Raw genomic sequence first — 11,430 nt, 5'->3', positions numbered from 1 at the left:
TAACATGAGTGAAACTCCGTCTCAAAAAAAAAAAAAAAAAAAAAAATGAAAGTGATTAGCAGCGTTGTGTTTAGGGGTGGACATTCAAACAGTCCTCCTGCATTACAAGGACTAAAAATACCTAGCTGGTTAAAGGGGAAGTGCTACCTGTTTTTCTATTTAGGAAGGACAGAGTAAGAAATGGGATGTAACTGCAATGAAGATGGGCTAGGTGCTGAGAGGGCTCCATGTCTCCCCAGGTGGTGCCGACAAGAATATGGATCAATCAGTATAGTCTGTGTGCAGGACTGGATTTATCTACATTTGTAGACATTTATCTAAATGACCCTTTGACCTAGGAGTTCCGCTTCTAGGTGTTCATTCAGCAGCAGCCTGCCATGTGTAGAAAACAGCAAATCTAAAACCAAGTGTGTACCAGCTGGAGACTGGAGATATAATTGGGATGGCCCTCCCCAGGGCCCGGTGGGAGACTGTCTCCACACTGCAGTGCTGGGGATAACTCGGATGGCCCTCCCGAGGGCCCGGTGGGAGACTGTCTCCACGCTGCAGCGCTGGGGATAACTCAGATGGCCCTCCCGAGGGCCCGGTGGGAGACTGTCTCCACGCTGCAGTGCTGGGGATAACTCGGATGGCCCTCCCCAGGGCCCGGTGGGAGACTGTCTCCACACTGCAGCGCTGGGTAGTCTTTACAGACACAGAACATTCAAATACTGGCTGCACAGGTGCAGAGCAGAGGGTAGAGGCCTCCCCCAAAGGCCACAGCACCCATTCTGACACGTGTGTGTGTCAATTCCTAGACCTTGTCTATAAAGATAGACGAGAAACTGGTAAAAGCCATCACTTGGGGAAGGGACTTTAGTGACCAAAGAATAGGGTCAGAAAGGCAGGGCAGCATGGTTCTTCTCACCATGTGCCCTTTTATAGTTTGAGTTTTGTAGAAGCTTGTGTGTATATTACCAGTTGGGTTTTTTTTTAAATGTTTCAGCTGGCTAGACTAGGTAGATTCATATTAGCTTATTTGTGCCTTTCTTTCCTCAGTTGTAGAATGGATTCGATAATAGTATCTGCCTCACAGGGCGGTTGTGAGGGTTATGTGAGGTAGTGTCTGTAATTTGACACAGTCCCTGGCAATCTAACTTCTGTGTGATGTTATCCCTTGATGCTGCTGCACCATTGCTGTTGATACCTGCTGTCTAGAAGGGTTGTAAACGTGAAAAAGCTGTTCTAACAGTGCAGGATGCTGAGAGGATGACTGTCCCAGAAGGAAAGGATGTTTAGTGATGCCCCTCCTGGTATGTGATTCAAGCTACCTCCTCGTTCTAGTAGTTCTTCAAAAGGATGATGTGATGTTAGCATTAAGCACATGAGCTTTGTTGGTAAACCTGAAAATGTCTCTGAAAAGCACTCTCGGGTGGCCGTGACAGCCTGTCCCTCTCATCAGGGACTTGGCTAACCGTGATCCTGTGCTTTCCCCATTTGGTGTTTCAACCTCCTCCTCTGTGGCCTCATCCTCAGGTATCCGCTGATCATTGACCCCTCTGGACAGGCCACCGAATTCATTATGAATGAATATAAGGATCGTAAGATCACACGGACCAGCTTCTTGGATGACGCCTTCAGAAAGAACTTAGAGAGTGCACTGAGATTTGGTAACCCGCTTCTGGTCCAGGTTGGTGTTTGCCTTTGAATTCTTGAAACACTGCATTCAAGAGGGAATTCCTTTTTGGGGGCTGCATTTAGTTTTCAACTTTGTAAGACTTCATTTAGTATCAGAAGGATAAAGCTTTAAGATGGTTCTATAACAGATAAATTCAACAGAATCGTTATTTGCATTTAAAATTCTATTCAGTGGTCAGGCACAGTAGCTCATGCCTTAATCTCAGCACTTTGGGAGGCCGAGGCAGGTGGATCATCTGAGGTCAGGAGTTCAAGAAAAGCCTGGCCAACATGGTGAAATCCCATCTCTACAAAAAATACAAAAATTAGCCAGGTGAGGTGGCAGACACCTGTAATCCCAGCTACTTCAGAGGCTGAGGCAACAGAATCGCTTGAACCCGAGAGGTAGTGGTTGCAGTCAGCCAAGATCACGCCACTACGCTCCAGCCTGGGAGACAGAATGAAACTGTCTCAAAAAAAAAAAAAAAAAAAAAAATAGTTATTCCTTTTTATGGCTGTACTGAATATAAGAAACATGTTCAAGAAACAAGAACAAGGAACGTGACCTTTGCAGCAACGTGGATACATGGATGGAGCTGGAGGCCCTTATCCTCAGCAAACTAATGCAAGAGCAGAAAACCAGCACTGAATGTTCTCACTTACAAGTGGGAGCTAAGTGATGACAGCACATGGACACATAGCGGAGAACAGCACACACTAGGGCCTTCCAGAGTGTGGAGGGTGGGAGGAGGGAGAGGACCAGGAAAAATAACTAATGGGCACTAGGCTTATAATCTGGGTGATGAAATAATTTATAAAATAAACTGCCATGACATAAGTTTACCTGTGTAACAAGCCTGCGCTTGTATTCCTGAACTTAAAAGTTGGAAGAAAAAAATTTTTTAAATAAAGCATGTAAGGTCACTAGGAAGCATCAGATTTGCAAAGAAATGAATTCATTATGCAAAATGGAAAAAAAAATTTTAAATGAAATGCCATTCAGAGAGTGTATGTCAGCACTGTCCCTCAGAACTTTCTGCAGGGTGGGAGTATCTTTTGGTCCACACTGTCCAATGTGGTAGCCACTAGCCTCAGGTGGCTACTGAGTACTTCCCATGGCTAGTGTGACAAGGAACTGAGTGTTTAATTTTTTTGGGGGGGGACAGGGATGGAGTCTTGCTCTGTCCCCCAGTCTGAACCTCCCAGTCTGAACCTCCCAGGTTCAAGTAATTTTCCTCCCTCAGCCTCCCAAGTAGCTGGGATTACAAGCGTGCACCACCATGCCCAGCTAATTTTTGTATTTTTAGTAGAGATGGGGTTTCAGCGTGTTTGCCAGGCTGGTCTCAAGCCTGACCTCAAGTGATCTGCCTGCCTCGGCCTCCCAAAGTGCTAGAATTACAGGTGTGAGGCACCACGCCCGGCCAAGTTTTTAATTTTAGTTAATTTAAGTCTAAGTGGCACACATAGCTAGTGGCCACCATACGCAAGTGGCAGGTGGCTTCTGGGAAGGCACGCTTATCTGGAGTAGGACGTCGACACATTTGGGTGAAGGTAAGTTTGCAGAGCCCTGACCGTCAAGTTCCACCGTGTGCTCTGCAGGATGTGGAAAGCTACGATCCAGTTTTGAACCCGGTGCTGAACCGTGAAGTGCGGCGAACAGGTGGCAGAGTGCTGATCACCCTCGGGGACCAGGACATAGACCTGTCGCCTTCGTTTGTCATCTTCTTGTCCACCCGGGATCCAACCGTAAGGAATGGGACCCTTCCCCAGAGAAGTCTGGCAGGATTTGGTTTTGCAGTGGAGCTAACAAAACAGACTATTCTCTTACCTATTTTGGCAGGTTGAGTTCCCACCAGATCTCTGTTCCCGGGTTACTTTTGTAAACTTCACAGTCACCCGTAGCAGTTTACAAAGCCAGTGTCTAAATGAAGTACTTAAAGCAGAAAGACCTGATGTGGACGAGAAACGATCTGATCTTCTTAAACTTCAAGGTAGGATCTGGACCTGTGGCTTTTAGATGGTTGGTGCAGGTAAAGCCCCTGAACTTTTAAGTGACTAGGATGTTCCACGTTTATGGCAAACACTTGAGAGAGCGTTCCTTTTGAAGTATTATTGCAAACTCTGCGTGTTTTACTCATTTAAGGGGAATTTCAGCTCCGTTTGCGTCAGCTGGAAAAATCTCTGCTACAAGCTCTGAACGAGGTGAAAGGGCGCATTTTGGATGACGACACAATCATAACCACTCTGGAGAACCTGAAGAGAGAGGCTGCAGAGGTCACCAGGAAAGTCGAGGAGACAGACATCGTCATGCAGGAGGTGGAGACCGTGTCCCAGCAGTACCTCCCGCTCTCCACCGCCTGCAGCAGCATCTACTTCACCATGGAGTCCCTCAAGCAGGTGGGTGCCTTGGCTGTGCACAAGCTGGCAGGCCCCCGCACAGAAGCTCCTTGGCGTGCAGAAGTTCAGCTGCTCACGGCCGCCCACTGCTTCCTTTCAGATACACTTCTTGTACCAGTACTCCCTCCAGTTTTTCCTGGACATTTATCACAACGTCTTGTACGAGAACCCGAACCTGAAGGGCGCCACCGACCACACACAGCGCCTGTCCATTATCACGAAGGACCTCTTCCAGGTAGTGTGAGGTCTTTAGCCGCCCCCTGGCAGGGGGAAGCACAGTGTCCCTCTCTTATGGAACAACATTGTCTCCTGCTCTTGTCCCAGGTGGCGTTTAACCGAGTGGCTCGAGGCATGCTGCATCAGGACCACATCACCTTCGCCATGCTGCTGGCGAGAATCAAACTGAAGGGCACCATGGGGTAAGAGCAGCCTCCTGCACTCACGCCCGCAGGAGGATGGCGTCCGTGTGGTTGCCCACAAGGGTTTCATGATCAGATACATGCTTTTATTTTTTCTTTTATTTCTTGAGATGGAGTCTTCCTCTGTTGCCTAGGCAACAGAGTAGTGGTGCAACATCAGCTTATTGCAACATCCACCTCCCAGGTTCAAGCAGTTCTCCTGCTTCAGCCTCCTGAGTAGCTGGGACTACAGGCATGCGCCACCACGCCCAGCTCATTATTTTTCTTTTTTTTTTTTTTGAGACAGGGTTTCTCCATGTTGGTCAGGCTGGTCTCAAACTCCTGACCTCAGGTAATTCGCCCACTTCGGCCTCCCAAAGTGCTGGGATTACACGTGTGAGCTACTGTGCCCAGCCTTTTCCCTTTTTTTTTTTTTTTTTTTAATTTTTGTATTTTTAGTAGAGATGGGGTTTCTCCATGTTGGCCAGGCTGGTCTCAAACTCCTGACCTCTAGTGATCTGCCCAGCTCGGCCTCCCAGAGTGCTGGGATTACAGGCATGAGCCACTGTGCCCGGCCTGTTTTCTCTTTTCTTTAAATCACAACTGTTATTTTAGTGACGGTGGGAATGACTGTGAGAGACCCTAGCTAATCTGTCACACCCTTCGCAGGGAGCCCACCTACGATGCGGAATTCCAGCACTTCTTGAGAGGAAAGGAGATCGTCCTGAGTGCTGGCTCCACCCCCAGGATCCAGGGTCTGACTGTGGAGCAGGCAGAGGCCGTGGTGAGGCTGAGCTGCCTCCCTGCGTTTAAGGACTTGATTGCAAAGGTTCAGGCGGACGAGGTGATTGTTCTTTTAAATGTTCCCAGTGAAAAATGTTGGCTTTTTCCCAGGAATTGTAAGGAATCACATGTTGTATAAAACCCAGAATGTTGTGTCTGTGCTCTCGTGTCAGACTCTCGCGTTAGACGTGAGTTGAGTTGCTGTCCCCAGAGGCCAGCCCTGTTCCATGGGTGCTTCCACTGTTGTCTCCACAGCAATTTGGCATCTGGCTGGACAGCAGCTCCCCAGAGCAGACCGTGCCCTACCTCTGGAATGAAGAAACACCTGCAAGTAAGCCCCGCAGTGGTTTTCTTTCCGGACCTGAATGTACAGTTGGGTTTTGCTGCTTAAAGGGATGCTTTCAAAAAATAAAAAGTTACTAGCCTGGGCAGCATCGCTACAAAAAATAAAACCTTAGCCAGGCATAGCGGTGCACACCTGCAGTCCCATCTACTCAGGAGGCTAAAGCAGGAAGGTCACTTGAGCCTGGGAGGTTGAGGTTGCGTGAGCTGTGATTGCACCACTGCCCTCCAGCCTGGGCAACAGACAGAGACCCTGTCTCTGAATGAATGAATGGTCACTGATTCCCGAGATAAGTATTTCAATGTCAAAACCTTTTAAGGGCTGGGTGCAGTGGCTCACACCTGTAATCCCAGCACTTTGGGAGGCCAAGGCGGTGGATCACCTGAGGTCAGGGGTTCAATACCAGCCTGGTCAATATGGCAAAAACCCATCTCAAAAAAAAAAACTTTTTTTAGGAAACCACTTAAGGAGATGGCTTCTAGGTAGGTGTTGGCTTAGAAGTAGATCAAAAATTTCTAATTCCTATTTATCTCTTGCTCAAAGACCACAAGAGAACAAGACAAGGAGCTCTTGGTAAGGAGTTAGTTGGCTGTATTCAGGCTGCAGACAGGAATGGAATGCCATAAGCCATTTTTGAGTGTTAGGCCAGACCCTGGGCTAGCCCAGCTGAAAGGAAGTGTCAGACCGTGGAGGGCAGAGCATGGAGCCCCCTTCCTCAGTACCTTCAGGTGTTCTCAGGAGATGAGCAGTTTTTAGGGTAGTAATTTTAAAATCAGCAAACGGCACCTTGTCCTATGGATACAACCAGGTGGTAAGGTGTTCTCATACACATGTCCAGAGGACTTGAGGAAGGCACAGGAGGCGTGGCTGATTTCTCTGTTTTGAGCTGATCCTGAAATGCTGAGTGTTTGCTGAGCAGGTGCTTTGGGAAGAACAGTCCAGGCAGGGGAGGGTGTCCCGAAGTCCATGCTTCCACCCAGCACCCACCCCATGTACCTGTTTCAGCACCCATTGGCCAGGCCATCCACCGCCTGCTCCTCATCCAGGCTTTCCGGCCCGATCGCCTGTTGGCCATGGCCCACATGTTTGTTTCAACAAACCTCGGGGAGTCTTTCATGTCCATCATGGAGCAGCCGCTCGACCTGACCCACATAGTGGGCACAGAGGTAATGTCCTGGTATAGCCTGGGCTTCCTAAGAGACTGCATGCACCTCCCCAGCCACAGCTAGCAGCAGCCCTGGCATCTGCTCTTACTTTGGGCTACAGTCTCCTCCTAAGACCAAGAACTCGCTGCAGATTCTGAACTACTAGCTCCGTGGTGCCCACACCTCTGTGCCCAGGAAGAACATCTTCCCAGGCCCCTCACTCAGGGCTGTCCCTTCCTTTGACAGGTACCTACCACCGGCTGGCACCGAAGTAACTTTCTTTGTTTGCAGGTGAAGCCCAACACTCCTGTCTTAATGTGCTCTGTGCCTGGTTATGATGCCAGTGGGCATGTTGAGGACCTTGCAGCTGAGCAGAACACGCAGATCACTTCAATTGCCATCGGTAAGGGTGGTGGATGGGTTTCATGGGCGGGAGCCCTGCAGGATTCGTGGTGGGCCTTGATGTCCAAGGCAGCTGCTGCTGACACTGTTTCCCTGCACCAGGCTCTGCAGAAGGCTTTAACCAGGCAGATAAGGCCATAAACACCGCTGTGAAGTCGGGCAGGTAGGCCTGTTCTCTTTTGCTAAAGAAAGCCTTAGTCCCCAGGCACTCAGGCAGGCAGCCTGGCATATTGCGTGACTCTCACTTTGTGTGTGCAGGTGGGTGATGCTGAAGAATGTGCATCTGGCCCCAGGGTGGCTGATGCAGCTGGAGAAGAAGCTGCATTCCCTGCAGCCACATGCCTGCTTCCGACTCTTCCTCACCATGGAGATCAACCCCAAGGTGGGTGGTGGAAGGGGTGGAGATGTTGCAGGCTGGTGTGGCGCTGTCCTGTCAGCCCATGTGTGGTGGTGAGCAGGCGCCGGTGTCCACACCTGAGCCATAATGGGAACCACGATCTCCCTTAGGTGCCTGTGAATCTGCTCCGCGCCGGTCGCATCTTCGTGTTTGAGCCACCACCAGGTGTGAAGGCCAACATGCTGAGGACATTCAGCAGCATTCCTGTCTCACGGATATGCAAGGTAAGTACCTCGTCCTCCGGGTACGCTTTCTCCATAGAAGTCAAAGCCCAGTCCCATCACCAAATGCAGAGGTGGGTCCCTGGGCCTCCCAGAAGCACCATGTGATGAATTGCACAGGTGCTTTTGCTTTCAGCTGTAGGTAAAATTTCCTTCCTGGCCGGGCACTGTGTGGCTCACACTGGTAATCCTAGCACTTTGGAAGGTCGAGGCAAGAGGATCAGTTGAGCCCAGGAGTTCAAGATGTGTCTGGGCAGGCTGGATGTGGTGACTCACACCTGTAATCCCAGCACTTTGGGAGGCCGAGGTGGGCAGATCACTTGAGGTCAGGAGTTTGAGACCAGCCTGGCCAACATGGCGAAACCCCATCTCTACTAAAAATACAAAACATTAGCCAGGCATGGTGGTGGGTGACTGTAATCCCAGCTACTGGGGAGGCTGAGACAGGAGACTCGCTTGAACCTGGGAGGCGGAGGTTGCAGTGAGCTGAGATTGCACCACTGCACTCCAGCCTGGGTGACAGAGCAAAACACCGTCTCAGGAAAAAAAAAAAAAAAAGACCTGTCCGGGCAACATAGTAAGACCCCGTCTCTCCATGTAAAATTTCCTTCCTATGAGCAGGTTGGAAAGTAAAAGCAATGTTTGGTTATGGGGTATGATTAGGTCTTAAAGGAGCAGAGATGCCCATGGAGAAGCTAAGACTCAGAGTTGTGTCCCCAGGTGGTAGGTGATCTCCTGTCCCCCAGCACAGGTCACCTGAAACCAAGCAGAGCCCTCCCGGGCACCAAGTGTAGCTGGGGTTGCAGACCAAGACTCTTGGGCAAGAGGAAGGGGGTGGTGGCAGGGGTTTTGCATCATTCTGTCAATTCTGTTTCATAAATACTGTTCTGTTTTGTGCCGTATCCACCTTTTTTTCTTTTATTTTTTTGAGACAGAGTTTCACTCTTGTTGCCTAGGCTGGAGTGTAATGGCATGATCTCGGCTCACTGCAACCTCTGCCTCCTGGGTTCAAGCCAGTCTCCTGCCTCAGCCTCCTGAGTAGCTGGGATTACAGGCACGTGCCACCACGCCCAGCTAATTTTGTATTTTTAGTAGAGACGAGGTTTCACCATGTTGGTCAGGCTGGTCTCAAACTCCCACCCTCAGGTGATCCACCCCACTCGGCCTCCCAAAGTGCTGGGATTACAGGCGTGAGCCACCACGCCTGGCCCATGTCCACCTTTTCTGACGTTCTTAAAAACTCTGTCTTCTGTATATTTCTTATTGGCTGAGTGAATTCTCTGATGGTCTCACTGGATGACACCTCTGTTAATAGAAAAGTTGACATACTTTTCTCCTAGCAACAATGCTCATGTGAACTTGCTGCTGTTGTCAGGATGTGGACAGCTATTGGTAAAGCTTGGCTCTGACCTGGCGTCTGTGCTGCTCTTGGAGAAGTGCTGCTTTTTTTTTTTTTTGAGCCAGGGGCGCGCCTTGTGCCGGGCTGGAACTCCAGTGATCTGAACTTGGCTCACTGCAACCTCCGCCGCCTAGATTCAAGTGATTCTCCTGCCTCAGCCTTCTGAGTAGCTACATTACAGGCATGTGCCACCACGCCCAGCTAATTTTTATATTTTTAGTAGAGACGGGGTTTCACCACGTTCGCCAGGATGGTCTTGATCTCCTGACCTCACGATTTGCCCGCCTTGGCCTCCCAAACTACTGGGATTACAGGCATGAGCCACCACGTCTGATGAGAAATGCTGCTTTCTAATGACCCTGTGCTTGGTCACTTTCCTCACCCAGTCTCCCAATGAGCGTGCCCGTTTATACTTCCTGCTGGCCTGGTTCCATGCTATCATCCAAGAACGCTTACGATATGCGCCACTAGGGTGGTCAAAGAAGTATGAATTTGGAGAGTCTGACCTGCGGTCAGCTTGCGATACAGTGGACACGTGGCTGGATGACACGGCCAAGGCAAGTGCGGGCTGTGCCAGGACAGGCGGCGGGCGTGTGCCTCGGGAGGACGCCACAGGGCGTGGTGCTGAGGGGCCAGACTCAGCTCGGAGGATTGAGCTGACCCCTTGGGACAGCCTCAGCCTAGCAGGCGATGGGGAGTGAGGAGGACAACGGTGCCCCGCGAAAGGGAGCCCCAGGCCTCCAACCACACACACGAAGCCTGCCTTTCCTCCCCCAGGGCAGGCAGAACATCTCACCAGATAAGATCCCGTGGTCTGCACTGAAGACCTTGATGGCCCAGTCCATTTATGGTGGGCGTGTGGACAACGAGTTTGACCAGCGTCTGCTTAACACCTTCCTGGAGCGCCTGTTCACAACCAGGAGTTTCGACAGTGAGTTTAAGCTGGCGTGCAAAGTCGACGGGCATAAAGACATTCAGATGCCCGATGGCATCAGGTATGCTGCTGCCTGCTGGGATGGGGACAGTTGTGACGTCAGAGTGTCTGGTGTCACTCAGAGGTAGCCCCTAACATCATTTCCAATTACACTGGTTTTCTAGGCGAGAGGAGTTTGTGCAATGGGTGGAGCTGCTCCCTGACACCCAGACGCCCTCCTGGCTGGGCCTGCCCAACAACGCCGAGAAAGTCCTTCTTACTACACAGGGTAGGTAGTGAGGGTCCTCACATGCGGGGTAGGGGGATGCTGCTGTCCCACGGCCCTCCCTGCCTGTGCTGGGTGTGGCTCTGTCAGCCTCGGCCTCCCTGCCAGTCTCCACCTGTTCTTACTCCACTCCAAGGGGACGCAGAGGAAAGAACAGGCTCTAACAGGGAACTTTTCTGCATCATCAACTCAGTTCTAGAGAAAAGGCTTGATATTTTTGTAAACGAGCGTAGAAATAGCATTTAGTTATTCATCTCATATTGAAAAGCAGTTACTGGCCAGGCACAGTGGCTCACCCTGTTACCCAGCACTTTGGGAGGCCAAGGTGGGCAGATCACTTGAGGTCAGGAGTTCCAGACCAGCCTGGCCAACATGGAAAAACCCTGTCTCTACTGAAAATATAAAAATTAGCTGGGCATGGTGTAATCCCAGCTACGCAGGAGGCTAAGGCAGGAGAATCACTTGATCCCAAGAGGTGGAGGTTGCAGTGAGCCAAGATCGCACCATTGCACTCCAGCCTGGGCGACAGAGTGAGACTGTGTCTCAAAAACAAAAATGGCCGAGTATAGTGGCTCACGCCTATAGTCCCAGCTCTTTGGGAGGCCGAGGTGGGTGGATCACCTGAGGTCAGAAATTTGAGACCAGCCTGGACAAAATGGTGAAATCCCACCTCTACAGAAAATATAAAAATTAGCCAGGTATGAAGGCAGACACATGTAATCCCAGCTACTCTGGAGGCTCAGGCAGGAGAATCACTTGAACCCAGGAGGCAGAGGTTGCAGTGAGCCAAGATCATGCCATTGCACTCCAGCCTGGATGACAGAGCGAGACTCCGTCTCTCAAAAAAGAAAATCAGGCCGGGCGCGGTGGCTCAAGCCTGTAATCCCAGCACTTTGGGAGGCCGAGGCGGGTGGATCACGAGGTCAAGAGATCGAGACCATCCTGGTCAACATGGTGAAACCTCGTCTCTACTAAAAAATACAAAAAAATTAGCTGGGCATGGTGGCGCGTGCCTGTAATCCCAGCTACTCAGGAGGCTGAGGCAGGAGAATTGCCTGAACCCAGGAGGCGGAGGTTGCGGTGAGCCGAG

General features: G+C 50.6%; 1 protein-coding gene across 1 annotated transcript in view; it reads left to right on the top strand.

Annotated features, from left to right (window-relative positions):
• DYNC1H1 (dynein cytoplasmic 1 heavy chain 1) overlaps window positions 1-10,757 on the top strand; it is an 85,381-nt gene extending 74,624 nt beyond the window's left edge. Inside the window, exons 57-72 of the mRNA XM_032287364.1 lie at window positions 1,516-1,669; window positions 3,256-3,402; window positions 3,497-3,647; window positions 3,800-4,053; window positions 4,154-4,288; window positions 4,378-4,472; window positions 5,121-5,295; window positions 5,490-5,565; window positions 6,583-6,743; window positions 7,014-7,125; window positions 7,227-7,287; window positions 7,383-7,506; window positions 7,632-7,745; window positions 9,528-9,698; window positions 9,919-10,136; window positions 10,240-10,757. Of these exons, the coding sequence (XP_032143255.1) occupies window positions 1,516-1,669; window positions 3,256-3,402; window positions 3,497-3,647; window positions 3,800-4,053; window positions 4,154-4,288; window positions 4,378-4,472; window positions 5,121-5,295; window positions 5,490-5,565; window positions 6,583-6,743; window positions 7,014-7,125; window positions 7,227-7,287; window positions 7,383-7,506; window positions 7,632-7,745; window positions 9,528-9,698; window positions 9,919-10,136; window positions 10,240-10,351 (2,260 nt within the window). The 3' untranslated portion in view covers window positions 10,352-10,757. The remainder of the gene's footprint in view (window positions 1-1,515; window positions 1,670-3,255; window positions 3,403-3,496; window positions 3,648-3,799; window positions 4,054-4,153; window positions 4,289-4,377; window positions 4,473-5,120; window positions 5,296-5,489; window positions 5,566-6,582; window positions 6,744-7,013; window positions 7,126-7,226; window positions 7,288-7,382; window positions 7,507-7,631; window positions 7,746-9,527; window positions 9,699-9,918; window positions 10,137-10,239) is intronic.
• Window positions 10,758-11,430: the final 673 nt, after the last annotated feature.

The sequence above is a fragment of the Sapajus apella genome, unplaced genomic scaffold (genome assembly GCF_009761245.1).
Source record: "Sapajus apella isolate SASKATOON/1434 unplaced genomic scaffold, GSC_monkey_1.0 scaffold20, whole genome shotgun sequence".
NCBI lineage: Eukaryota > Metazoa > Chordata > Mammalia > Primates > Cebidae > Sapajus > Sapajus apella.
Note: the sequence above shows the minus strand (reverse complement) of the source record. Positions and strands in the feature narration are given on the sequence as shown.